At 42.2% G+C, this 25,118-nt stretch overlaps 1 protein-coding gene across 7 annotated transcripts in view; it reads right to left on the reverse strand.

Annotated features, from left to right (window-relative positions):
• The window catches only part of MECOM (MDS1 and EVI1 complex locus), a 526,926-nt gene extending 503,910 nt beyond the window's left edge, over positions 1–23,016 (reverse strand). For 3 of the 7 annotated variants that reach the window (XM_036898349.2, XM_036898346.2, XM_036898345.2), the window contains exon 1: positions 22,711–23,015. In XM_036898349.2, the coding sequence (XP_036754244.2) occupies positions 22,711–22,747 (37 nt within the window). In that variant the 5' untranslated portion in view covers positions 22,748–23,015. Of the gene's footprint in view, positions 1–21,916; positions 21,964–22,710 lie in introns of those variants that run through there. The other 4 variants (XM_036898357.2, XM_036898356.2, XM_036898348.2 and 1 more) reach the window with 3 other exon arrangements.
• Positions 23,017–25,118: the final 2,102 nt, after the last annotated feature.

Here is a 25,118-nt window from a genome sequence, read left to right on the forward strand (position 1 = left end):
ACTATTTGTCCAAAAGTCTCCCAACAAATGACAAAGGCAGAATTTGAATTTGGACTTCTGACAATATGCCATTGCCCTGAGGAAAGAAATTCAGAAATCAGAGAACAATTGTGGGAACTGACAAAGAGGAATGCACTGGAATAGAGAAGGTCCATATGACAGCTGTAAAATTATTTCAAGGAGAAATGAAGACAAATTAGAATTAAGCTCTCTTTTAATTATACATTTATCAGTGACCTGTCATTGAGAAAGAACTAATACACAGAGTATCAATTTTCAGTAAACATAAATGGCAAATAAGGCATTTAATGAATTGCAAATGACAGTGTTTCTAAGAGTAGTTATCAATCACCAGTAAGGACCTTCCCATTTATTAATAATATATGTCATTTCAGCAAAGAATCTAACAGAATAGCTTCAGGAGAATACAGGGTCAGTGCAGATGGTGACTGGGAAGGTAGGCATGAAAATACAGCTTCTGCTTTATTCATTTCAAATGTGAGCGGAAGACAAGGGAGAAGGAAAGTATTTGCACATGGGATTTAAAAATAGATAACTGATGAAATGTTAAGAAAACTGCAGATTCATCGACTGTAAGTTATGTTCCTGAGCTAACTAACAACAAAAAAAGTGAAAAGGAAAGAATGTTGGCCAGAAGTAAAGAGCAGCTCCGTGGAGACGAAAGAGAAAAGGGCTGACTGCAGGGAGGGCCACGTGGTTACGGGGAGGCTCCGACACGCTCCAAGGCGCCCAAGTACCCTGAGAGTTAGCCCATCTATTCACACCGTCTCAGGGGTTTCTCCTGGCCAGAGTTTTATTCAAAACAAAAGTTTTTTAAAAAGCACCCTCATACTCTCTTCCCCTAGTTCATCCTGCCTACCTATCAAAAAAAATCAGTAAGTCTCTTTGGTCAACTGACTGCTTTTAATATCATTATAAAGTATCAATAGTTTGCTTCGGATGTGCTAGTAAAGCCACCATGCAAAGGACTTAGGGCAATGTGAAATTATCAGGGGGCCATAAATCTAATAGCATCTCTCAAAGCTATTTACAGAAGGCATGGTTCAAGAAAGAAATATCTACGATAGCAAAACTGGAGAAGAGAGAGCTGCAAAGGAAGGCAAGAAATATCTACAAATAGTTACTGTAATTGGTCAACCAAATTAGCCTGTCTTTTAATTTTTAAATTACCAATTTATTTTACCCACTTATATACCAGGGTGGAAATGTCTGCAGCCAAATCTGAGACAAACCAAATTGCCATTTTTCTCAGGACATATGAAGACTCACGTTCTCGTTCAAATTACACTGCATATTCATCAAGCCAGTCTAATTAAATTATAACAGTCATCAGTCTGATTTTATGAAGATTCTTTTTCACAAAAATACTAATAACTAATAAAGATGTGTGAATCTCCAAACACAAAGGCTTAAATATTAAACTATCAGTACTGTTTCCTAAACAAACCCTCCTATAAGCCCATGCAGCTTGCTTCACCGTGCGTAACTTCTCGCCTGTTTTTCTTCCACATCCTTGCTTCTGCCATCCTGTCTCCCACTTCACTATTCCCAAACCCAAACGGTAGAAAAGTGTGAATGAACAAAAAGCGATTTTGTTATTACTACTATTTCCTTCTGCTTACTCTCAAAACAGGAGCTGCGTGAGGGAGAAATAGGTCACATATCAAATTATTAAAAGAATCCTTCATACAAAATCATTCACCAAATGGAAGCTTCACAAACATTAACTGAGGGCACCATGACCCCTCTGGCCTGGCCTTGTGACTTCTTCTCCAGGGGATTCTCAGCTGGGTCTGTCTTTCAGAACACAACTTACTATTTTACCTCAATGGCATTTAAAGATCTCTATAGCAGAAACAGTATTTACCACTGTGAGAATGAAATGAATAATTTCTGCATAGTGAAAAAGACGCCCTTTTACAAGAGATGCTCCAATCCCATAAAACAAGTCATGAAACTTCCTCTGATAGCAACGGGTATGTACGGTCTAGTAGCCAAGAAATCTCTTGCCAGTTCCACCCTCTCATATGGGTGGCCTGGAAAAAGTTACCCTCGTCTTTCTTCTTTCAAGCCTCAGCTGCAGAATAGAATCATTCCATTTTCTCTAGTTCACTACAAAACTCCTCTGTGCTGCAGCTTAGGGTGCTCTTAAAACACCCAGATTTTATCAACTACATGTGAGTCTCCTCCAACTCCTGAGGCTAGAAAATTATACTCTTGGTTCCTGTCATCTATTTTATATTCACCGAGTCAAAACAAACTGTCACAAGCTCTTCGAAAAACATGGCTTTAGTCATTCTTTTAAATAATTGAACCACTTGATCCTTTTACAACTAGTTTTAAGAAAACTCTAAAACTTATAAAATGCCAGTGATCATTTTGAGGGAAAAAAAAAAATCAAGGGGGTAATTAGGTTAAATATCATTGAAATAAGCTACAGGATCCAAATGAAATTCCTCAGAAGAGTTGTGCAACACAGTTAATAATTTTGAAACATACAACTTAAACTGAAAATTTAACATTTCATCAGTTATCTATTTTAAAATCCCATTTGCAAATAATTTCCTTCTCCCTTGTCTTCTGCTCACATTTGAAATGAATAAAGCAGAAGCTGTATTTTCGTGCTTACCCTAAGCAGGGCCCCTCAAGTATCCAAAGATATACATACACAAGCACACGTTTTATAAGTACACACTGATGCCTTTTTACTGGCTTACTCTGGTCTTTCAGTAAAGTCGTTCTCCTTTACCATCAGTGCGCACAAACATCTGTGCTCCTTAACACAGTGTTTTGGTATCCATCCCACTGAGCTCCACGAAACCTCCAGAACCACTGCGAATGTGGAGCAAATGTGCACTCAGGTGCAAGTGAACATAACTGGACAATCCAACAACATCGAACATATTTATTTAATGAATTTTCATGTATAAGGAAGTAAATGACTGATAGCATTGACTGAAATCAGCCAGGCATAAGGGCCATTGGCACTCATCATTCAAACTACCAAAAACATAGCATAATCCCAACCTGAAAATCTACTCTTCTGCTTTTTTTAACATTTCTGGGTAGAGACATCAACATCTATTTTTTTACAATTCCTTTCCTGTTTTCCCTACATGCACTCTTTAGAATTCCCAGTGCTCCCTCTGCATGGCGAAGGTTGTCAGAAACTTTTCTGTCTGGGATTCTAGAAAATCAAGAGATGAAAGTGACTGGCAATACTAAAGTACACTCTCGCAAAGCAGCTGCTGATTCTGTTTTTGTGGTTGCTTTTTAATCTAAAAGACATGATGTCCTTAGAAACAGCAAGCAGGTCAAAATGGCCAAAAGATGTCAGAGCTCCTGGACTCTTAAAAGATCATCCACTCTGTGATGAAGCCTCCCTAATGATGGCCTTTCACAACCAGAAATCTTTCACCTAGTACCACTACAAAGGCCAGAAATCATAGGCAGAAAGCCAGTTCACGAAGCTAAGTGCTAAAAGAGTATTTCCAACTTCCAACTCCATGCCTCTAAAAGCTAAAGAAAGACATACATTAAAACATAGAAACCTGGAATCACCACCAAAGGTAGCATTTGGAGCCATTTTGCTATCTCTATCTTCCTAATTCTTTAGTCAAAATGACCTCCTTCCCAGTTTCTTATATCCAGGACTCACTGCTCCCCACTGCCTGTGCTCCACCACCACCCCACCCTGAGATTCTGATTTAATAGGTTTGGGGTAGATCCCAAGCATTGGTGTATTTAAGCTCTCCAAGTGAGTCTGTAAGGCCATGTTGGAGTCACTGTATCTTCTCTTGTCCACTACCCCCTTTAAAAACGAGCAAAAATGGACCAGATCTGAGAGCTCATAAGCCTTCCCCTTATTTAAATCCCACAGATTACCCAATTATGTAATTAGCCAAATACTTTGTTGCAAGGCCCCAGGAATGTGCACATTTAAGTCGAAGATGGATAACAGGACTTGATTTCAGATGTACATTGAAGAAAGACCTAGAAAGTTGTGAGTTACTTCCTTGCCTTAAAAATATGATGTGACTTTTGGTGAGTTTACAATCACAGTGCATTGTTCAGAAAATAGGAATCTGAATTCCCTCACCATCCATTGTTAAGTTGTAAGGTATAATTAGCTTGTGATTCCAGGCAATGAAGTAATGAAGTCTCTCCTATGTCATTCATTCAACAAAGATCTGTAAAGCTCCCTAAATAAAACTAAAAACATAAAGTGATGGAAAACCACACTACAGGTAACTCTGAGAAGAAAATAAAAGGCAAAGAGACACCCAGCCCTTGTCATAGAGACTATTACTCATATAAACTGCAGCAAAATTCCTCTTTACTAAGAGTCATATGAAATCATTTCTTTAAATTAAGGTGTCCTCTGTCCAAAATCTTATTACCTTTTATGAGCTCTGGAATGCTCAGGCAACGTAATGTTCCACTTTTATTTCTGGATGAAAAATATAAGGCAGTTGAGTTTTCAGATTAAGTTCTTAGGCTCTCATGCACAGCAGATCCAGGCTAGATCCCAGCTCTACACTTGGAATTGAGAGGCCTAGGACAAATAACCAACTGGCTCCAGCACCTTCATCTCTAAGCCAAGATAATAATATCAACCCTCACAGAGGTGTGAGAACTAACCTCCATAATGTGTGAGTACTCAGTGATCTTCATTAGTACTATTACTCATTGTGGTTGTTGTAAATTATCTCCATTTTACAGGTAAGAAGCCGAGGCACAGAGAGGTTAAGTAGCTTGTCCATGGCAACACAGCTAGGTAGGAGGAGAGCCGACTGCAGCCTAAAAAACGTGGTTCCAGAGTCTACATTCTTAATCCCTCTCTAACATTTTTAATATTCTATAACTTTAGAACCTTGTATAACACATTCGATTTACACAGCTCTTTACAGCTTACAGAAGTTTACACATGTCATCGTATTTTAACATTACTAATCTGGAGAAGCCAGAGCAGAGGTACTTATTATTCCAACCTCACACTTGAGAATGTTGAGCTCAGACTACTAGTTGGGACACCAGGTTGATGAACAGCAAAGTTGGGACTCACCCTATGTCCTGATTCCCCAGGCAGCATCATCCACCAGAAACATGCCCACAGAGCATGAAGTATACTGAGCTGGTGAAAGGATCACACCTAAGAACAAAAGAAGAGCCTATTTCCAATGTAGATAGGGCTTTAAAAACACTGCTGAGAGCATTTTCCTCTTAGGAAAGTTATTTCAAATTGTCAAGTACCTAATAAGATGTTATGATGTGGTCAGACAAATCATGCCAAGAGGGATAGAAGGAACTGAATGGTCGCGTTCCACACACGCTGGTAGCAGTCTACGAGTCCTGGCCAATACCACAGATTCACTTGGATGGCTTCCTAAGATGCAGCTCATTATATTAGATACCACAGTATTTTCTTTTATTGAAGATAAAACCTTGGTGCCTGAGATTACCATCACTCAAGGGCAGGAAGACAGATCCGATATACAGATCATGAGGTCCTTTGAAAGCCCTAGATGCATAATGCTTCTTACCTTGACATTTCCCATCCTCTTCAGCTCCATCTACCCAATATTTTTAGGTCAAAGAAACAAAAATACAATGCTGCTTCTTGTGTAAAATACATCTGTGCTGCAGACAAGTAGTGACTCTGTGGCATCTTATTACACTAATGGACAGTGACTTCAGCAGGGTATGAGGGGACTTGATAATATGGGTGAATGTAGTAACCACAATGCTTTTCATGTGGAACCTTCATAAGAGTGTATATCAATAATACCTTAATAAAAAATAAAAATACATCTATGCTGGTGTTTTAATAAGGCAACATTATCAAGAGGGTGCTTAAATCACCAGCAATGTAAGCATTTGGGCAAATGGGGAGTTTGCTCAGGATTTCAAACTGTGTGCAGCAGAAATTAGGTTGAGGGGACTGACTTGTGTGCCAAGCCTAGTGGCTGGGACTTTGGTTTAGACACATCCACCCAGCACGGCAAAATAGCTGTCCAGGAGAACTGGAAAAAGGGCAGTGCTTTTTATTATTTCTGTTTTACAAACAACAAAATCACATGCCAGCCCAATAGACAAGCCACTTCTCTGAGCTAATGTCAGTCTTTAAGTAGCACTATCTTCTGTTGGATAAAAACTGAGTCTAAAAGCAAGATGTACCTTTTGAAACCGCACAGACTTCAGTTTGGGCATTTTGATCAGATCTTTGCTCTGATCTATAATTGGCACAGAGTTGGAGGAAACTCTGAGATCCTCCAAAAAGAACTCCTTGTGGAACTGTGACGGGAAAGGTTGCCCTAGCTGCACAAGAGATAAAATACACTAAAACTGGTGAGCATGGGAAAAGCAATTTGCCTACCCACTGACCCAAGGCAAAGGGACATATACCTCAAGTACACCCTGCATCTTATTAAGTTATTACAATCAGCATTTCCCTAACCATAGACACAAGTGATGGGTGAACCTACCAGAAAACATTCAATTGCCCACCTAATATACAAATTTACTTTATACTAGTCATTTGAAGACTCAGAAGATAAATTTAGAAATATCTTAAATGTAATAAACACACATAAACTTTTAATCCTAAAATTTGAAACATATTTTTTTTTCTTAGAGGGATATAAGAAAAAGAAGTTTTTGCAAGAATAGATGTGAAATGAATGTATGCCACTGGCCATGTACCACTGTTCATATCACTGGAATTCAACAGGGGTAGGGCTATTTCCTTTGCACTTGCCTTACCCACCTGTACTGAAACCACCTATTCACATACACGTCTATCTCTCCTAATAGACTGTAAGTTCCTCAAGGGCAGGAAACACATTTTATTTCTCTTTGTATAGTCAGTGCTCAACACAGCGTTTGACTCAGGCTGCTGAATTTATTTCCAATAAATATTTGTTTAACTGGACTAAATTATGAGTCCAGAAACATAATATGCCCTTCTGATGCTGCCACTAACTTAGTGTGTGCAGATCAAACACAAAACTCCCACTCCGTCCATACACAAACACCTTTGCACTGGCACTTATGTTGTGGAGCCAGCTAAATGTGTATGTGGTATCTATAAATGCATTCAGCGAAATAAAGTACAATGCATGTACACCTTATCTTCTTCTGCCCCAGGTTAGAGAATGAGGCAAGTTTCAATGTGCCAAACTTAAAACATTTAATTAAACATTCTCCTCATTCAGCTTTCTGTTCAAATGTTATCTTCTCAAAAAGGTCTTCTCTGATCAACCTTCTAGTGTAAGGCCCCTGGATACTCTCTAGCAAATTACTTCTGCTTTATCTTCTTCATACTACAAACGAACATCTGGAAGTATATGGCAACATATATTTATATCCCCCAGAATGGGAGCTCCCCATGGGCAGGGTCTTGTCTGTGTGTGTGCTGCCACCTTCTCTTCACCTAGAATTGTAAGTACCTGATAAGTCACTGAAGGTGGGTGAGTATCACCAATAGCAAGTATTTATAAAGGACCTGGCTTTGTTTTCAAGTATCTTGAATGAAAACCATATCAGTATTAAAACACAAGTAATTTAGTGAGGCAAGCAATGACTTCCACACCTGACAGGTATTAAGAGATATGAAGTATGGTATTGTTTTCAGATGAAGACCCCAAGTACTTGGAATGGCACTGCAGTTTGGTGGGTCTGTGGCTTCACAAAGTTAACAAAATATTTGGAGAAGAGTCAGTCATAGGATTCAGTAATCCAAGCTTACAAAACCACTTCATAGTCATTGATAACCAGCAACAGGCATATGGTGATCTTTGCCTCAGTTAATAAACCATTGTCAATGATATACTTATGTCTGTCAAATGCTAGCGTTCAATATTTTCAGGGAAAAGAGTGTTTTTATGATTTCATTCATCATACCTTATACATACTAGGTATCAAAAACTATTTATTGATTTGGAATTAATTAATCTCATTTAAAATACACTTTGAAAATGTTAACAGGAGTAATGCCCCATGGAACAACCTTTATGCATCCATGAGAAAACATATGAATTTGGAACAAATACTATAAGGAATCAAGTTGCAAGGTAAATTAAATCTTAAAAAAATTTACATGTCTAAATTTTAATTCCTTGAATAGTACTTTTTCAAATCCAGTCTGAAATGCTTAGTGTGACAAAGCTATGGTAATCAAAATAGTATGGTACTGGCATAAGAGCAGACCCATTCTGTTTAATGGAACAGAATAGAGAGTCCAGATATAAACACATGCATATATGGTCAATTAATACATGACCAGGGAGCCATGAACATACAATGGGGAAAAGACAGCCTCTTCAACAACTGGTATTGGCAAAGTTGGACAGCTACATGTAAGAGAATGAAACTGGATTATTGTCTAACTCCATACACAAAAGTAAACTTAAAATGGATCAAAGACCTGAATGTAAGTCATGAAACCATAAAACTCATAGAAGAAAACATAGGCAAAAATCTCTTGAATATAAACATGAGCAACTTTTTCCTGAACGCAGATCCTTGGGAAAGGTAAACAAAATGAAAAATGAACAAATGGGACTACATCAAGCTAAAAAGCTTCTGCACAGCAAAGGACACCATCAGCAGAACAAAAACACATCTCCAAAAAGAGTATGGGAGAATATATTTGTAAATGACATATCCAACAAGGGGTTAAAATCCAAAGTATATAAAGAACTCCTATGCCTCAACACAAAAAAAACAAATAACCCAACTGAAAAATGGGTGGAGGATCTGAACAGACATTTCTCCAAAGAAGAAATACAGATGGCCAACAGGCACATGAAAAGGTATTCCACATCACTAATCATCAGGGAAATGCAATTCAAAACCACAATGAAATATCATCACACCAGTTAGAATGGCTACTATCCAAAAAACAAGAAATAACAAGTGTTGGTGAGGATGTGGAGAAATAGGAACACTCCTATATTGTTGGTGAGACTACAAATCAGTGCAACCACTGTGGAAAGCAATATGGAGTTTCCCTGAAAAACTAAAAATAGGAAAACCATTTGACCCAGTAATTGCACTCCTAGAAATTTACCCAAAGAAAACAAGATCTCTAATTCGAAAAGATATATGCACCCCTGTTTATCACTGCACTATTTACAATAGCCAAGATATGGAAGCAACCTAAGTGTCCATCAACAGATGAATGGATAAAGAAGATGTGGTACACATACACAATGGGAGTATTATTCAACCATAAAAAGAAAAGAAATCCTGCCGTTTGTAACAACATGGATTGTTTTAGAAGGTATTACACTCAGTGAAATAAGTCAGGTAGAGAAAGACAAATACCAAATGATCTCACTTATTTGTAGAGTATAAAAACAAAGCAAAACAGAAGGAACAAAATAGCAGCAGACTCATAGCCACCAAGACTAGTGGTTATCAAGGAGGAGGGGTTGGGTGGGTGGACAGGGGAGGGGGAAGGGGATAAAGGGGCACAATCATTCACATTCACAATATAAGTTGGTCACTGGGATGGTAGTGGAGCACAGAGAATACAATTAATGATCCTATAGCATCTTACTATGTTGATAGATAGTGACACTAGAATGGGTGAGGATTTAATAATGTGGGTAACTGTTGAACCACTGTGTTATATAATTGAAACCAACATAAGACTTTATGCCAATGATACTTTAATTTAAAAAATGAACAGAATAGCAGTAGACTCACAGACCCTGAGAAGTGACTGGTGGTTCCCATGGGGGAGGGGTTGAGGTAGGTGGGTAAGGAGTATGAGGGGGATAAAGAGGAAAAAAATTCTCAATCATAATATAAGTTGGCCATGGGGATAGTAGTATGGCATGGAGAATATAGCCAATGATTCTGTAACATCTTCCCACGTTGACAGGTAGTAACTACACTAGTTGGGGTGAGGTAACTGTTGAACCACTGTGTTGTATATTTGAAACCAATATAAGATTGTATATCAGTGAAACATCGATTTAAAAAAAGCAAATAAAAATTAAATAAATGCCTAGTGTGTTTTTAATCTAATGTAATCTGATCGGTTTTAATAAACAAAGTTGTTCCCACCAGATCAAAAACCATTTTTGTAACCTTCTGTGAGGAAGAAAGGCTTGAACTAATTTTTTCTGAATTTTTTACATTTAATCAACAACATCATTGCCAAAGAAAGCCACTTTTCAGAAGTCTCTCTGTCCTGGTTTATAACGTATAATCAAAAACTGGAATTTTACATCTGATGGGCTTTCATGTAACATTATAATGTCATATTTTTTATGCTATAGTTAAAAGTAAAAGATAGTTTCCATTATAAAGATTTTCCCATAGCCTGGTTACCCAGTGAAAAACATTTCCCTATTAAAATGTTCTTTCCAATTCATAGGTTAGAAATTATTGTGGATAATTTTTCTTAAATAACATCAAAAATTTTTCAATCGGCTTCAGATAATCTTCTGAATGCATCTAGTCACATCAGTTGGTTTAAGGTGTATTTAAAAGGAGAGGGCAGTGTGATATCATGCAAACAAAGAAATCATGATAAAATAAATAAATAGAACCTCAAGACTTGAAACCCTGACAAGTTATTTATCCTTATCCAGCTGGGAATGTATGGATTGATTGGGCTACAGCCCCTTCTGAGCAGCAGGAGAAAATGGAAATGGTGTATAAATATGGGGTCCAGAACAATATCACAGATATATCACACAGCAGATTTTACAAAGATGTACCTTAGCTCTGGACTTCGACCTTTCATCCTCCAGGGGTGTAAAGATGCTTGGAAATCTGATCTGTCCTGACAGGGTGAGGCAACCCTTTATGACCTTCCCAAAGCCCTGCTGGGTCCATGGCTTAGAGGCCAGCACACTTCACCCTGAACTGTGAGTTTCCTTTAATTGTACACTTCACTTTAATTTTCTCTTAGAGTACTGGTTTGGGGACCTTCTCTGGTCTGTTCTGAAAACTGGAAATTACCCAAATGTCATTCATAGGGGACTGGTTCGATAAAATGTGTTACATTCAAACAATGGGAGATCTGCTGCCTTTAAAATAATGGGTTAGATTGATACATGCTGATGGGATGCAAGATTCAAGGTATATTATTGAGTCTTAAAAAAGAAAAACGCAAGTTGCTGTATAACATTATAAATCTATATGTGTGCTAAGAGATAAACGCTGGGAAAATCTGCAGGACTACCCACTAAATGACAAACAGTGGTCATCTGCAGGCAGTGTGTGACAAAGAAAGAGGGTGGACTACAAAGAACTTTCATTTTAGATGTGATATATTCTTGCAGTTTTTAAATTATTAGAATGAGTATGTAGAAATTCTGTGATCAGAAAAAATGTTTCTAAAGTAATGAAAAAAATTGATAAAGACTTTAAGGCATTACACAATAAAATACAAGGATGAATCAGGTCAGAGTACATGGGTGAACTTTTATAATATCTCTGGCTGGAATTTAGAAGTCCATTAGCCACTGAAATTGTATGAAAACTTTTATGTGTATTTATATTTTCTGGAGATAGGCTCCATACCTTTTGTCAGATTCTTGCAGATATTTGAGACCTAAAAGAGAGTCATGAGCCATGATCCTAGTAGAAACCAAGGTAATGATTCCATCCCTCCTCCCATTTTTACTATCATTTTATCATGAAACATTTTATTGCTACCTATTTCATTGTCCCTGCCAAAAGTAAAGTCTATGACCAGCACTAGAGTATAAAATCTGTGGTCCTTAGTCTCTGCCCTCACTTAAAGGGGCTCCCAATGCCTAAAGAGCAGTTCTAAGAGCAGGACAAAAATTCACACTTGGTTGGTCATGGGAGAAGAAAACTTCTAATGGACACAGAAACCCTGCAATCATTCAGGGCTAGAGGATAGTTGTCCAAGGCACAAATAACCCTGTTTTCTCCATAAAGATGAGAGTTTTGTGAAATGGGGGAGGACAGGGACTGGGGTGTGGAGATTCCAGGGAAGGAAGAAGCCATGGTTGCATTTGAAATAAGGGGACTCCTTTGGGTGAGTGGGGTTAATTTCAACAGCAAAACAAAATTCAGTGCATTATTATCTGTCAGCCTTAAATTGTTTTAAAGAACCTTTAATCTTCAAGGTATATTAAAATATATCAAAATCTTATTACTGTTTTCTATGTTAATACTGCCTAGATTGGGGTTAGAATTTATACAAAAACTTGGCTTTGATGACTTTTATAAAGCTTACTACCCCCAAATCCCTAGGAATTACATGAGACCATAAACTGTTTCACCATCTCTATCTTGACTCCACTGAAAGTCTCCAGAATCATGTTCAGTACAGTTTCCATAAACCTTAAGATCAAGTGTAGATCAGTAAAAAAATTGTAATTTAAGTGAGGAGCCATGGGTTGTACCTGTTCTGGCAAAATGAGAAGCATTATTGATGAGAATTAGGAATAATACTCTACTTTCCAAATGTGCTTTCCAGGTGGTTTATCACTGTCAAAATAGGCCAGTTGTGGATTTAGTATGCAATTAAAGTGTCAGATATCCCAGAGTTCTAGTGCTGACATTACCTGACTGTGCAGGTTTTCCAGGCAAAGTAATTGAAGGGGTTCACATAATCCACCAAAGCCCATCGCTAACCACCATCACCTAATAGTACTGATATCTGCCATATGCAAATCAAAGAACTGGGCACTGTACAAAACAGAAAGGGCTTTCCAAGAGTTTTACAGTTCAGCTAGGAAAATAAGATACAGACATATATATATATACAGCACAGACAAGGAATTTAAAATAGAATGCCAAAATGATGGTAGGTAAAAAATAATTCTATACTATTGGAATAAAAAGACATAGAGAAACCATGTCTCCAAGAGTGAAAAGGGTGAACCTCAAGAAGCAGAAAGGTTTAAATTAAATCTTAAAAAGCGATATAGATGTTGAAAGTCCAAGTCCAGTATGGGCAGACTTATAGACTATGGCAATATCATGGTGGAAAGTGGAAACTGGAAATAGAAGAAGGGTAGGCTGGAAACAGAGTGCGAGGAAGAGAATGAGTAAACAAGCCAGGCTGAATGGACCAGTCTTGACTAGGGAAACAAATAAGCCTGAAAAGTTAATAAAATAATAACGAACATTCGTTGAGCTCTTACTGTACTTAAGGCACGTTAAATGCACTAGTTCATCAAATCCTCACACAAGGTAAGACTCTTTAGTCTATGAGTAAGGAAACTGAGACACAGAAAGATTAAATGGTTTGCCTTCACTTCACTTAAGCAGTAAATGAAGGAGCCAGGATTGGAACCCAAGCCAGTCTAACTCAGAATCTGGGCTCAGAATCACTACATTCTTCTGACTCAAGAGTGGGAGGCCCTCAATGGCCAGGCTAAGGAATTTAGGCTTCAGGGTCAGGGGAAAAAAGTGGAAGTTCAATATCTGATAACTACCCCACTGATGATGCTTGTAAGCACAGCTCATCACTACTTTAAATCCTCCTCAGCAAGCCTTACATTATCTGATGCCTTTTCCAACAATGTTAACTGACAGTAACAACACTTATTGACCAGACCCTCGACCATAGTAGTGGTCTAAATATCATAAAGTGCTTAATCCAAACTTTTTCGCGAGAATTTATTTTATTGTTGTTTTATCACCACACCTTGTCCATTTAGTCCTCAGGATTTAATTTTACCTGTTACTCACCTACCACTTCCACTAGAAATACAATTCATCATAATAAGCAGAGCAACATATATTTATTTTCAAACATACATAACCTTCCTGCAAGGAGAGCCACTCTTGTCAAATAATACATTTGTCCCTTAAAAACTCATTCCTCCATATTAGGCTCATTTTCTTAAAAATTCATTGGGTTCTTCAGTTACAAATGGACAGGATGGGACATCTGGACCCCCCTAGGGGGCAGGAGTAACCTTTTCCTCTGTTATGCCCACAGTAGCCAGATTACTTCTTCTCCCACTGTAGAAAACTGTCTCCTAATGACTTACTGTCCAACCCCCAGCCCACAAATCAAAGAACCGGGCTGGGTGAGAAATAAGAAAGAATGGTGGCCAGTGGCTATGAACGGGGGAATGAGTGTTTCAGTTTATTTTCTTAAGCCAATTAATGATAAAGGGACACGGAGGGAAAGAAAGGCACAACATGGCTGTGAAAGACTCATTTTTCCAGATAAATGGCCAGATACCAGATTCTGTAATAAGTACTTCCACCTATCAAAACACACGCACACACACACACACACACACACACATTAACTTTGGGGTAGAGGGAAAAGATATAGATCTTAAAAACACAAGGTAATATTCAGGAAGCCTTGTGAATATCATAAAAATTTGGAACTTTAAGGGACCCCTGGAAATCATCTAATCCAGACATTTCAAACTCAGGGTCCATGGCAGACAGAGATGCTTGGTTGGTCGTGAAGAGTATTGTTTGTTGTTGGGTTTTCTTTCTTTTTTTTTTTTTTTGTTTAAATGAGTCAACATTCAAAAGTAGAGAAAATTCATGTAGTAATCCAGATATGTGCCTTCTCTTAAAAATTGGAAGACCTAGCAGCACTAGGCCTCCTTGCCCGAAAGGCAGCAGTGAGCTGGAACTGAGCAGCAGCAGCCACCTTCAGAGAAGGCTTGAAATCCCAGTTTGCCACAGTCCCCACCCTCCTTGTTCTAGAATACAAGGCTGTGTCCAAATTTAAACAAAAATAGGAAATAACTTGGTGCTTATAACCATCTTCTTTCACTTATTTATTGTGCCTGGAAATTCCTGTAGGTATTTGAGTTTATAAGCTCTGCTCTAGTCCAACATCCTCATTTAGAGAAGAACAGCTCAGCTAGTTCATAGTATCCTAAAAAATTCATTCTATTAAAGTAAAATTTGCTACACAGGGATTATGGTCTAAAAACAACTGATGAGTACGCTATTCACACGACTAACTGTGCGCATACAATGCCAAAATTTATGGAGCACAGTTGAAATCTCTATAATTTTATTCATATAGTGCCCCCTCCAAAAAAAGGACAAAGGAATATTCTCAAATTTTCAGAATAAATTTACTGCCTATTTTGGCTTGGTATAGACAGTTTCAATGTGCCCAAATTTTACACATGACTTCTGTTCATCCTGAGGGCATGATTTATTGAGAAGACATACAAAATGCTTACTATATACATGCAAGTACTTCCAAAAATGAGACTAGATGAAAACAGAACTGGAGCAGGGGGAAATGTCTAAAAATTTCCTCTTCAGAAAATTGTATCTGATATATCAGAAGGAAAGTGACTGAGATTTATTGAATGACTTGTGACTTAGGTACTTTGCATGCATTACCCCCATTTAACCCTCACAGCATCCTAAGAAGGGTGGTATTATTACTCCCACTTTACAAGTAAAGAAAGTGGGGCTCTGAGAATTCAGTAACATGCAAATGACACAGCTATTCAGTAAGGGACCATATCCAGATCCAAACTCTGATGAGCACATCTGTAATGTTTCTGCAAGCAGGGGCCATGGCTTATCCATACACACACAAGGATCTCACTGATACTTGTTTCATAAGCCTGCGCATTGCTGAAGTCCACCAAGTGCTATGTACAACTTTCATAAATATCATAAAATGAACAACGTTAATATACAAAATTAATTCCTTTGGGCAGGTTCTTGAACAAGATTAAGGAAGCTTTGGTTCTTTACATTATATGGACAGTAACCCCTAGGCAGGTGTTTACTAAGGGAATTAATAAAATTTCTTTTCTAAATAAAATTTCTCCTTTCGAATTGTTATAGAAGTTAGTAGTCAAGGAATATACAAACCAAAAGCATCTTTGCTAATGAATAAGAATAATAACTAAAATCAAAATTAAAAGTAATTCAAGAATAAGAGCTTTTGAAGAATCAGGAATTTGATTAAAAATTCACTTGCATTTTTTTCTGTAATGAAATAGTTCTTTAACCACAAGACAGCTTTTATAATAATGCAGAAAGAGTATGGTTCCAAGTAAAACACTCCCCCCTTTTTAATCATGGCTATTATTTTTGAAAATGAAAATGGCTGAGGTCATTGCAATCTATTTTAGGGTTTGCATGGGCTGGTGGTATTTTTCTCTTGGCTTTGAGCTCTCCATGTTACCAACTAAATGTTATGGGTTTTGCTATGTGCCCTTTCAAATCCTATTCTTTTTAATAATGTACTTTCTACATAAATTAGAATAAATTCCACTTTCTTTCCTAACAACTCCAGATGGAGTCCACACTTTCAACAGAACTAGAACTTGCGCTTTTTTTGATTAAGTGTTTACTTCTTAGAACAAGTATGTTCCTATCTGCGTAAAAATGCTGTGGATATTCAAATGCTCAGGGATTAGTGAAAATGTGGGATTCATGCAGTCCTTTTCCAAACCAAACTGAAACATGGGGATAACATCAGTGTGTCTACCCCTTCCAACTTACAAAGAAAGACACAGATAAAGAAAAAATGCCCAGAAACAAAACTTCTTTTGGAAATAGTTCTATATGTACTGGTACCTATCAACTGGAGGAATCTACAGACACCCACTTGGGACATACTAGTGAAGCTCTCTGTCCACTGTAGGACCCAGTGGACAGAGATATTTTCAAATATCTAAAGACACTGCAGTTATACAGTCAGGCCTCCCTTTAGATGTTAATAGTTCACTGACTTTCTGAACTCAGCTTAGTTTTTTATTATAACTCACCATCATGTCACACAGGACAGCCCAAGATCCTTCTAAATAGCACCTACCTAGCCACACATGAGAGAATGTCTTTGTAAAACATACATATTGTGAAGGTCTGCCTATTAAAATGCCCTAAGCTCTGTTTGTTTATTTTTTTTTTTAAATCAACTTGCAGGACCAACGTAATAAGATGCTGTAGCTTTTATGAAAGAGGTGAAATAATTTTAAACACAGACACACAATGAGTTTATTTATTTAGAAACTTGTTAAATAGAGTCTGGGAATTCAAATATTCAATGTTGACATTGTACAGAACTGGCCAGAAGCCAGAACCCAGTCTCCAGAGGGACCCACTGGACAAGGAATTCAGGCCTTTCTCTCCTCCCACTTGAGCTAAATAGGTAAAGGCCATTAGTTATACCCACAACCATATCTGAACCACACTCAAATAAGCTGCCCTAGCCAGGGTACTTCAAAGAAGGGCAAGTGTGTTTAGCTTTTTAGTGCTGAACTAGAGCAATATGTCACACTTTTGAAAGAGTTCTGTAAACATTTTCTTCCTTATGTAGAAACATCTCTGAAGTTTCTTGCATGGCATGTAAGCAAAGGTAATTAACAGGGATTATACTTTTTTTATTTAGTGGGGGGAAAATAATACCAATCCGAGTGCAAACTGGGAATCTGGAAGAAGGCCACTGCTTTTCTTTTCCTTTCTCCCTCTTGTTTTCTGTTCCATTTGTTTGTGTCCTTTTAATCCTCTTCCTCACACTTGTTCTCACTCCACAATTTCCTTGAGAACTCCCCGGTTTACTCAAAAGGCCAGAAGACTGGGAAAGGCGAAATCTAATTTTAGAAAGAGGACTGCGGCAAATGGAGTGGGGAGGGACCCAGTGATTCATACTGGGCATCCCAGCCAAAAGAAAAGCAAACCCCGCAGACCTTTTCAGAAAGTGCCTAGAGCTGCGGCTTCCAGTCAAGGAAGGGTTAACCACCACTCCAGAAAACTGCCTGGCACCATTATAGTGTGACCGTCTCCTCCCTCCCCATCTACCCCGCAGCACCTCTCTCCCCGCCTGAGGAGGCTGAGAAGGGGCCTACCCTGCAGGGGCGAGGGGATGAGTGAGTGTGTGCCTACTCTCCTCACTTGAGTGTTCCGAACCCCGGACGTGGGAGTGTGTGTGTAAGTGCGCATGTGTGCATGTGTGTGTACACGGTCGGTGCAAACCCGGCTCCGAGCGCAGACCCGCGCCAGACAGCAGCGCCTGGGGAGGCGTAAAGGGAAGACTCTGGGCCTAGGCTTGGGAGCGGCTGGAGGGAGCTGTAGGGGGCCGTCCTAGGTGAGCCTCCCCAGCTCCACCCCGCTCCCTATCAGGGCCACTTCCTCCGCCGGAGACGGTTTGAAGGGTTGAGAGGGTGTACCTAGCTCTCGAGAATAAGGCTCTGCCAGGCTCTGGACACCTTGGGAGCCGGGTAAGAGCCTTCAGCGAGATGACAAGTCAAGTTTCTCCTCTTCAGGGCTCGCTTCCAGCACAGGCAAAGTGAAGGAGGTGCGGGGGGAGAGGGGACCGAGCCAGGAGTGCCGCGGGCAACAAGTCACTGCGGTCCTGCCCTCCGGGCCAGGGAGGACGGAGCCAGGAGTCCCAGCTGCGGCCTTCCTGCCCCAGGCCACGTCTGCAGCCTCGGATAACCTGGCCCCAAGTTCCAAAAATCAAATAAAATAAACTCCCAAAAGACAATAAGTTTAAAGGGAAACTGCTTACAGACTTACTACCTGTAACTTTAAAAAAAGAAGAAAGCAAAAATTCCGTGGAATGTCGCGTTAATTTATATTGGATAAGCGTCCTACGTGTTGAACGTGGGTCTGCGGAGGAGGCCGGGCCAGGGTAGAAGGGAGAGGCCTAGGAGAAAGCCTGAGACCTGGGCTATCCGCGAAGACACACTCAACGCATGCTTATACACACTCCGTCGCCAAAACCTGCGACTCCTCAGTCCCTACAAATAAAAATCCGTAAGAGGACCCTTTCTTACCAGCCTTCCTGCCTTTGCAACTAATGAACCGTCCTCTTCCACGGTGTTTAGGATGGGGGGGGGGCGGTGAAAAGCGTTATTAACCTTCCCCTAAACACAGATTTTCTTTTTCTTTTTCTTTTTTTCTTTCTTTTTTTTTTGGCTAAACACATCGAAATGCTGCAGGAAGGCTGCGCTCCAAGTGCCAAATGCAATAAAGAAGCCCTAAGCCAGGGTAATGGTCAAGTAATGGCAAATAAACTTTTAGAAGGGGCCTGTGCCTCCGTCGGACTAGCGTTTTCCCTCCTCAAAAGCAGGCTGAAATAAACAAATAAAATACGTTTTTAAAGCAAACCTCTGTGTTTTAATCTAGGCTTCTTTAAGGGTGAAGGAATACTCAAGTAGGTGGACATACGGGGAGTGCAGGCTACACCTAGGGCGCACGTCTCCTTTATTAACTTAAGTTTGGGGCTGCTAAGGTGAGGAGTTTAAGCACGGGAGAGAAGGTCGTCATCTTCCTTACCTACTTAAGAGCCTCTTGTTAAATGGAGATCAAGTGTACAAGTAACAAGTGCCCCCCTCGCCGGGGTTTTGCTAATCGCATCGCCTTCTGGGTCTTTACGAGACTTCTGGGGGGCCGGTAGCTAAGAGGGGTTATTCGTTGCAACTCGTTCATTGCTGTGATTGAAACTCTGCTGGTGTCACTTTAGGAAAGTGGGGTGGGAGTTCCTTTGGTTTTCCGAGCTCCAAACGTGCTGAGCAGACCCATCCCAACCCCTTTCCCATCACCAGGAGAAAAACAGTTGCAACTGGCATTTCTGGCAAGGCCCAGGTGCCATACTAGCTGCCCAAGAAAACCGGCTGGGAAACCTCCTGGAGCTGCCAGAGTCGGCTTGGCTTTTAGTTTTCTTTTCTTAAAGATGGAAATAAAAGCCAAGGGCTTTAGACAGTACAAATGTCAATCTTCTTGCTTTTCCTTTCTTTATTTTATTACTAAATGGTTTATTCCTCCGAACTGATTTGCAACCAATTTGTCGGTTTTAACTATTGTGTAAAAAACAAACAACAAACAAACAAGCCCTGTAAGTTAAAAAAAAAAATGGGGTGAGCCTTCATCCTGGATTTAACTTAAGTGGGTACTTTCAGGGTCTGTGGTGCCTGGTCTAGGTCCATGGGATCCTGTACTGTAGCCAAGACCATGACAGAACTTAGCCACTAAGAAATTTACAAAAGACAAAAAGAATAACAAGCCGTCGAGAAAACAACTGTTTCTATGTGATTAGTTTCCATTGCAATGTTTACTTTTGCAACGATAAAGGTAGGTTTGTATTTTAAAGCTTGCTTGTCACACCACTTCTTCCTAACCCAGAAAAAGAAAGAAACCTGTGCAGACAGAAGTTTTCTTTGGATTGCACCGCAGGGGTCACAGACTATCTCTGCCACGCGCCACGAAACTCACACACTACGCGGGGCAAGGAAATAATGCTTTGAAATACAAAAATCCGTAGTTTTAATATAATTTTTTTAATTACCCAGATTGTAACTGAAGAATTGCTTAAAGCAGCGCTTCTGTCTGAGAAAGGCAGCGCAGCGCGATGGCAACAACTGGAGACCCGCGAGTAGGAACATAAGGGCTTAGCAAGAAAAGTTTTTAAGAGTTTGTATTTAGTTATCACGAAGCGGCAGCGGCATCCTTAGAGACACTAGAGACAATATTAATGGGTCTCCCACTGGACAAATGACAAGTATCATCAGATCGCAAACGAGGCTCGGTTTCTGGATATTGAGTGGGCTGTGCTTTGGGGAATATTTTAATACTGCAGCATACAGCTTGGAAATTAAAATAATTGAATAATTTGCTCTAGAAAATTCGAAGGGTTTTGCATTCTGCTTTCACTTCGCTGGATGCCAGGCAATGAGGTGCGCGAAACCTTCGGCTTTCATTTCACAACTTAAGCATGGTTGAAATAGACTCTCCAACGCCTCTCCCTTCCGTCCCCCCAGCCACACACACGAACACGAACACACACACACACATACACACACACGACTCCTAACCTTTAGTTGGAATTGAAGCCCCCAAGCCTCCAAACATATGTACATTTATTCCTCCTCAGATGAAAATAAAGACATCGGCCGCATTTAAAAGCCAACAGGAAACACAGGAGTTCCACAGGCGCGCTTTGACACTGTCGCAGTTAAGTGAAAAGAACAGCATCCAGAAGAAAAACAGATGGACGAAGACCCGAAGAGCCCTATATTTAGGTCGATCCCTGCTACAGGGACGAAAGGAAACGTATCGGGAAGTGAGAGAGTGCTTGGGTGAGGACTGAAGGAAGCGCTGGAAAGGCGCCTAGGATAACAGCATCTCCCTGGGCTAGACCGCGGGCTCTGGCCGCCAAAGAAACCCAGCCCGCCGAGGTGCGGCTGCCTTCCGCGCCGCGGCTGCAGGGACACCGGAGGCTGGAAGGCTGGGGGCGTACTTGGTTCTAATATGCAAAAGGAGAGTGGGGAAGATTGGGGATTTCACTAGAGAGAAGCATCACACCCACCCACCCCCATCTCTCCTTTCTCTGGTCCACGAGCAGTATAATTAGAGATTTGTTTTCAGCTAGTGGGAGAGCGAACGGCGGCCTGTCTCTCCCGAGGCTGCGCCGGCCGCTAGCGATGACACCTCTCGGAGGAGCGCTTTGGTCGGCTCGGCACCCCGGAATGCCCTTAGACTCGGGGTAGAAGCACTTGGACAAATAAGTCCTGTCTTCCACAGTCCCGCCTGAACCTTCCGCCTTCCTAGACAGTGTCGCTCGGAGAGCAATGCCTGGCGTAGTCACCCAACACTTTGGCGAAAAGAGTGGGGGATGGGGGTCCCGCCTCCCCCGCCGGGAACACAGTCGCCCTGGTCCCGCGTGACCAAGGCCGCTGCACGCCGGGCAGGCAGGGGGCGCCGGGAAGGGTTAGTGACCTCAGACCCCGGCTGCGTCTAGAAGGGCAGGAGGCTCCTCCACCCTCTCCGCAACCCAAAGTCACGGCAGCCCGCCCCCTGGGGGTCACTCGGCGCCCAGCCAGCCTGGAGCTCGCGGGCCGGAGCACGCCCTTTCGGCCTCCTTCGCTTGGGCGGTTGTAGCCGCTGGTTGCGTACCCTCCATTCCCCGCTCCCCACGCGCTCGCAGGGCCTCTTCTCTCCCCACCTGATCGCGGCTTTGCGGAGCCAGTAAGTCTTGCTCTGCCCGTGGTCCCCCACACCCTGCGACTGCCCCACCTTCGTCTTCCCCGCTCCCCGCCCCAGTCCTCCAGGCGCGCCGCGCACGCGGGAGAGCACCGCCGAGAGCACAGCGCCCACTACCGCGGCCGCAGCTCGGCGCAGCCCGCCAGCCCGCGCAACTTCCAGCGGCCGCCTCGCAACTTTTCCCAACTCCACCACTGCTGCCCGCCGCCGCCGCCGCCGCCGCCGCCGCCGTGGCTCCTTCGGAGCTGCCACTAACCCCAAACCCCAGAAACAAACCCAGGCTTGAAAATGCTCCCTTCCCCAGACCGCCCCCCCATCCCCTGCTCCCCCTCCCACACCCGGGACTAGCTGGTTGGCCAGAGGCAACTCTCCTCCGCCCGGGGTGAAGGGGAGGGGAGGGGGAGACGCTCAACTCCTCTCCCCCCCCCCTTCCCGCTCGCTCGCGCGCGCTCTCCTCCCTCCCACCCAGGCCTTTGCCGCCCCCACCCCCACCCCCACCCTGGGGTTGCCACAGCTGGTCGGTGTGCGGGGCTGAGGGCTGCCCCGGCTCCTCTGGCGCCCAAACCAGGAGTGAGAGCGCCGGCGGCCGAGCGGCGAGGCTGAGACCGGCAGGTTGCTGGAGCTTCGCTGCGCCGGCCCTCCACCCGGGCTCTCGGCGCGAGAGGCAGCCCCACGCTGCCTCCCGGAGCGCTAGAGACAGATATGCAAGATGGCAGAAGAGGGGGAAAGCCAATAGAAAAGGGATATTGCACCTACTTGTGGCCAGTTTCCTTGCCCTGCCTTTGGATCTCATGCTGTGCCCAGTCCTGCAGCCGCTGGTGTGTGGTTGGGGTTTTTTTTTTCTTGGATCTTTTCCTTCTTTTGCTCTCCCTCTCGCTCCCTCCCTCTCTCTCCTCTCTCTCTCTCTCTCTCTCTCTCTCTCTCTCTCTCTCTCTCTCTCTCTCTCTCTCTCTCTCTCACACACACACACACACACACACACACACTCACTCACTCTGTCTTTCCCTCTTTCACTCTCTCCCTCCCTCTCTCCCTTTCTCTCAATCCACACTCGCTATCTTTCCAGCATTGTCAGTTTGGACACCTTCGCACATGCGCGCTAGACGCCCCTCCAACATCTCAGCGCCGCCAAAAAAAGTTTGGAGCGATTTATCACTTTGATTTGGAGATCTTGTCAGATGGCAATCGCCGAGGAGGCGGAGAAAGGGAGCCACGGGGAGGGCGGCGGGGGGCGGAGAGCGTGCGCAGGGAGCCTGAGAGGAGCAGACACCGCGGCCCCTCTCCCCCAAAAAAGGAATGAAAAGACTGGCAGAGGATTGATTTCGCGTTGGGATCACTAATAAGACCGTATCATTGCCATTATTGTTTCCCCGCAATAAATTGCAGGGAATTCTCTATACCATCCATGGGGGAAAGCCGGGCGGGGTGGAGGGCAGACTTTTAAAATCATTCTCATGCTAAAGAACTAGAAGGACCGGACTTCTCGGAGAATGATCCAGGAGAAAGTGAGAATCATCCTGAACTTCAGGAAATCTGCCTCCGCAATTACTTCTACTGAAGCTATTGCGGCTTCTGCGTTCAGAGTCGAAAGCGTTAATAAAAAAACTGTCTTTCTCGATTTTAGGTGTAATACCAATGCTTGCTGCCATCCTTGGAGTATTTTAGTGGTCTATTTCCACCAAGTAGTAACAATCACCCTTAATTCTCAGATCCGGGCAGGCTCCGGCATTTGACATCCAAGACCTCCTGTCTTCGCTGAGGTCGGCTGTCACCTTCCGGCCTCCCCCACCGCTGCCCCTGTCGCCTCCTGCTGCAGCTTAGCCTGCCTGCCATTTTCACTCACTGCTTAAACCCACAACCTCCAGGGCCATAATAAAGAGGAGGTGGGGGAAATGCCTCCCCCACACTTAAAAACTACATTGTTGAAATTTGCTTTAATTACAGGACTTACCAGTAAAGTGGGCACACAGAAATGGGGAACTCCTAAAGGGGCTAGCTGTGTTCAAGGTATGAATCAATCCCAACTACATATAGATTTTCTCTTGATACAACCTCCTTGCATTAAACAGTTTTGCTCAATACCTTCCATGAGCTATTTATGTCCCCATAATATATCTGTTGCAAATCCTGCCAGACACCATAAAAGAAAATTACAATCTTTTCAGTCTCTGAGCTACAACAATACATCCTTGATGTTCAAGTTAAAGGAAATGGAAAAGAAAAGCAGGTCCTGGGCATGAGTTTGTCAAAGGCAAGAGAGTGGAGGAAAGATTATTGAGAAAGCCTGGTTGTACCTGTTGTCATTTATTATCAGAAGTAGCACTGGGGGTGTGAGTAAGCAACTAGCAAGGCTCACCCCAAAGGGCATCCATCAATAACTTGCAAAATATCTTTATTCAAAGAAATCAAAATTCAAATGTTGCACCCTGGCTAAGGATGCCCACCATTTCTCTCTCTACAGAGCTATGTGATTTGGGGGCATTTGGCTATAAAATATGGGTCCCTGGAGAACCAAGGTACAGATCCCAAGGGGGAACACATGTATAATGTGTAAATATGAGGAAGGGACAAGTGGACAAAGGAAAGAATTGCTCAGAGCAAAAGTAAAACAACTTCCAAAAGAGAAGGCTCAGGTGCCCACACATAGGGGCACAAGATAACTTTATCATCCCTCTGAACTAAAGAGGCAGTTAAGGTTTTTCTCCAGTCCTACAATTCCTGTTGCCCTTCACATGCAGACTATGTGCTTCTGTGCTTGTACATTCAGAGGGTGCAGAAGCCCCAGGCACTTTAACATTCAGAGTGTGGGTGCCCATGTGTCTGTGAATGTGAGTTCACTGGCTACTCTCAGTTTAGATGAAGGAATACCTTCCCCCTGGCCAGTAAATGTCCTCAATGAAAAAGCGAAATGGGGATTGAAAGCCTTGAAAAAGGGAGTAAAATTTCTAGAGAGAAACACTAGGCTGGCAGGCACGAATTTCATAGAAGCTGCTTCTGATCAGTTTAAGGGACTCTCGGGGGTCCCCACGTAGGCCAGAGGACAAAGGGGCAGCACTCGAGGATCAGAGCCCTCCCAGCTGTCAGAACCTGGAGGACCTTGGCCCCCAGGAGAGGCGGTGGGGTCCACTAGAAACCGAAGAGCACCCTGGACAGGAGGGGGCATT

This window comes from Manis pentadactyla, chromosome 1 (genome assembly GCF_030020395.1).
Source record: "Manis pentadactyla isolate mManPen7 chromosome 1, mManPen7.hap1, whole genome shotgun sequence".
Lineage (NCBI taxonomy): Eukaryota > Metazoa > Chordata > Mammalia > Pholidota > Manidae > Manis > Manis pentadactyla.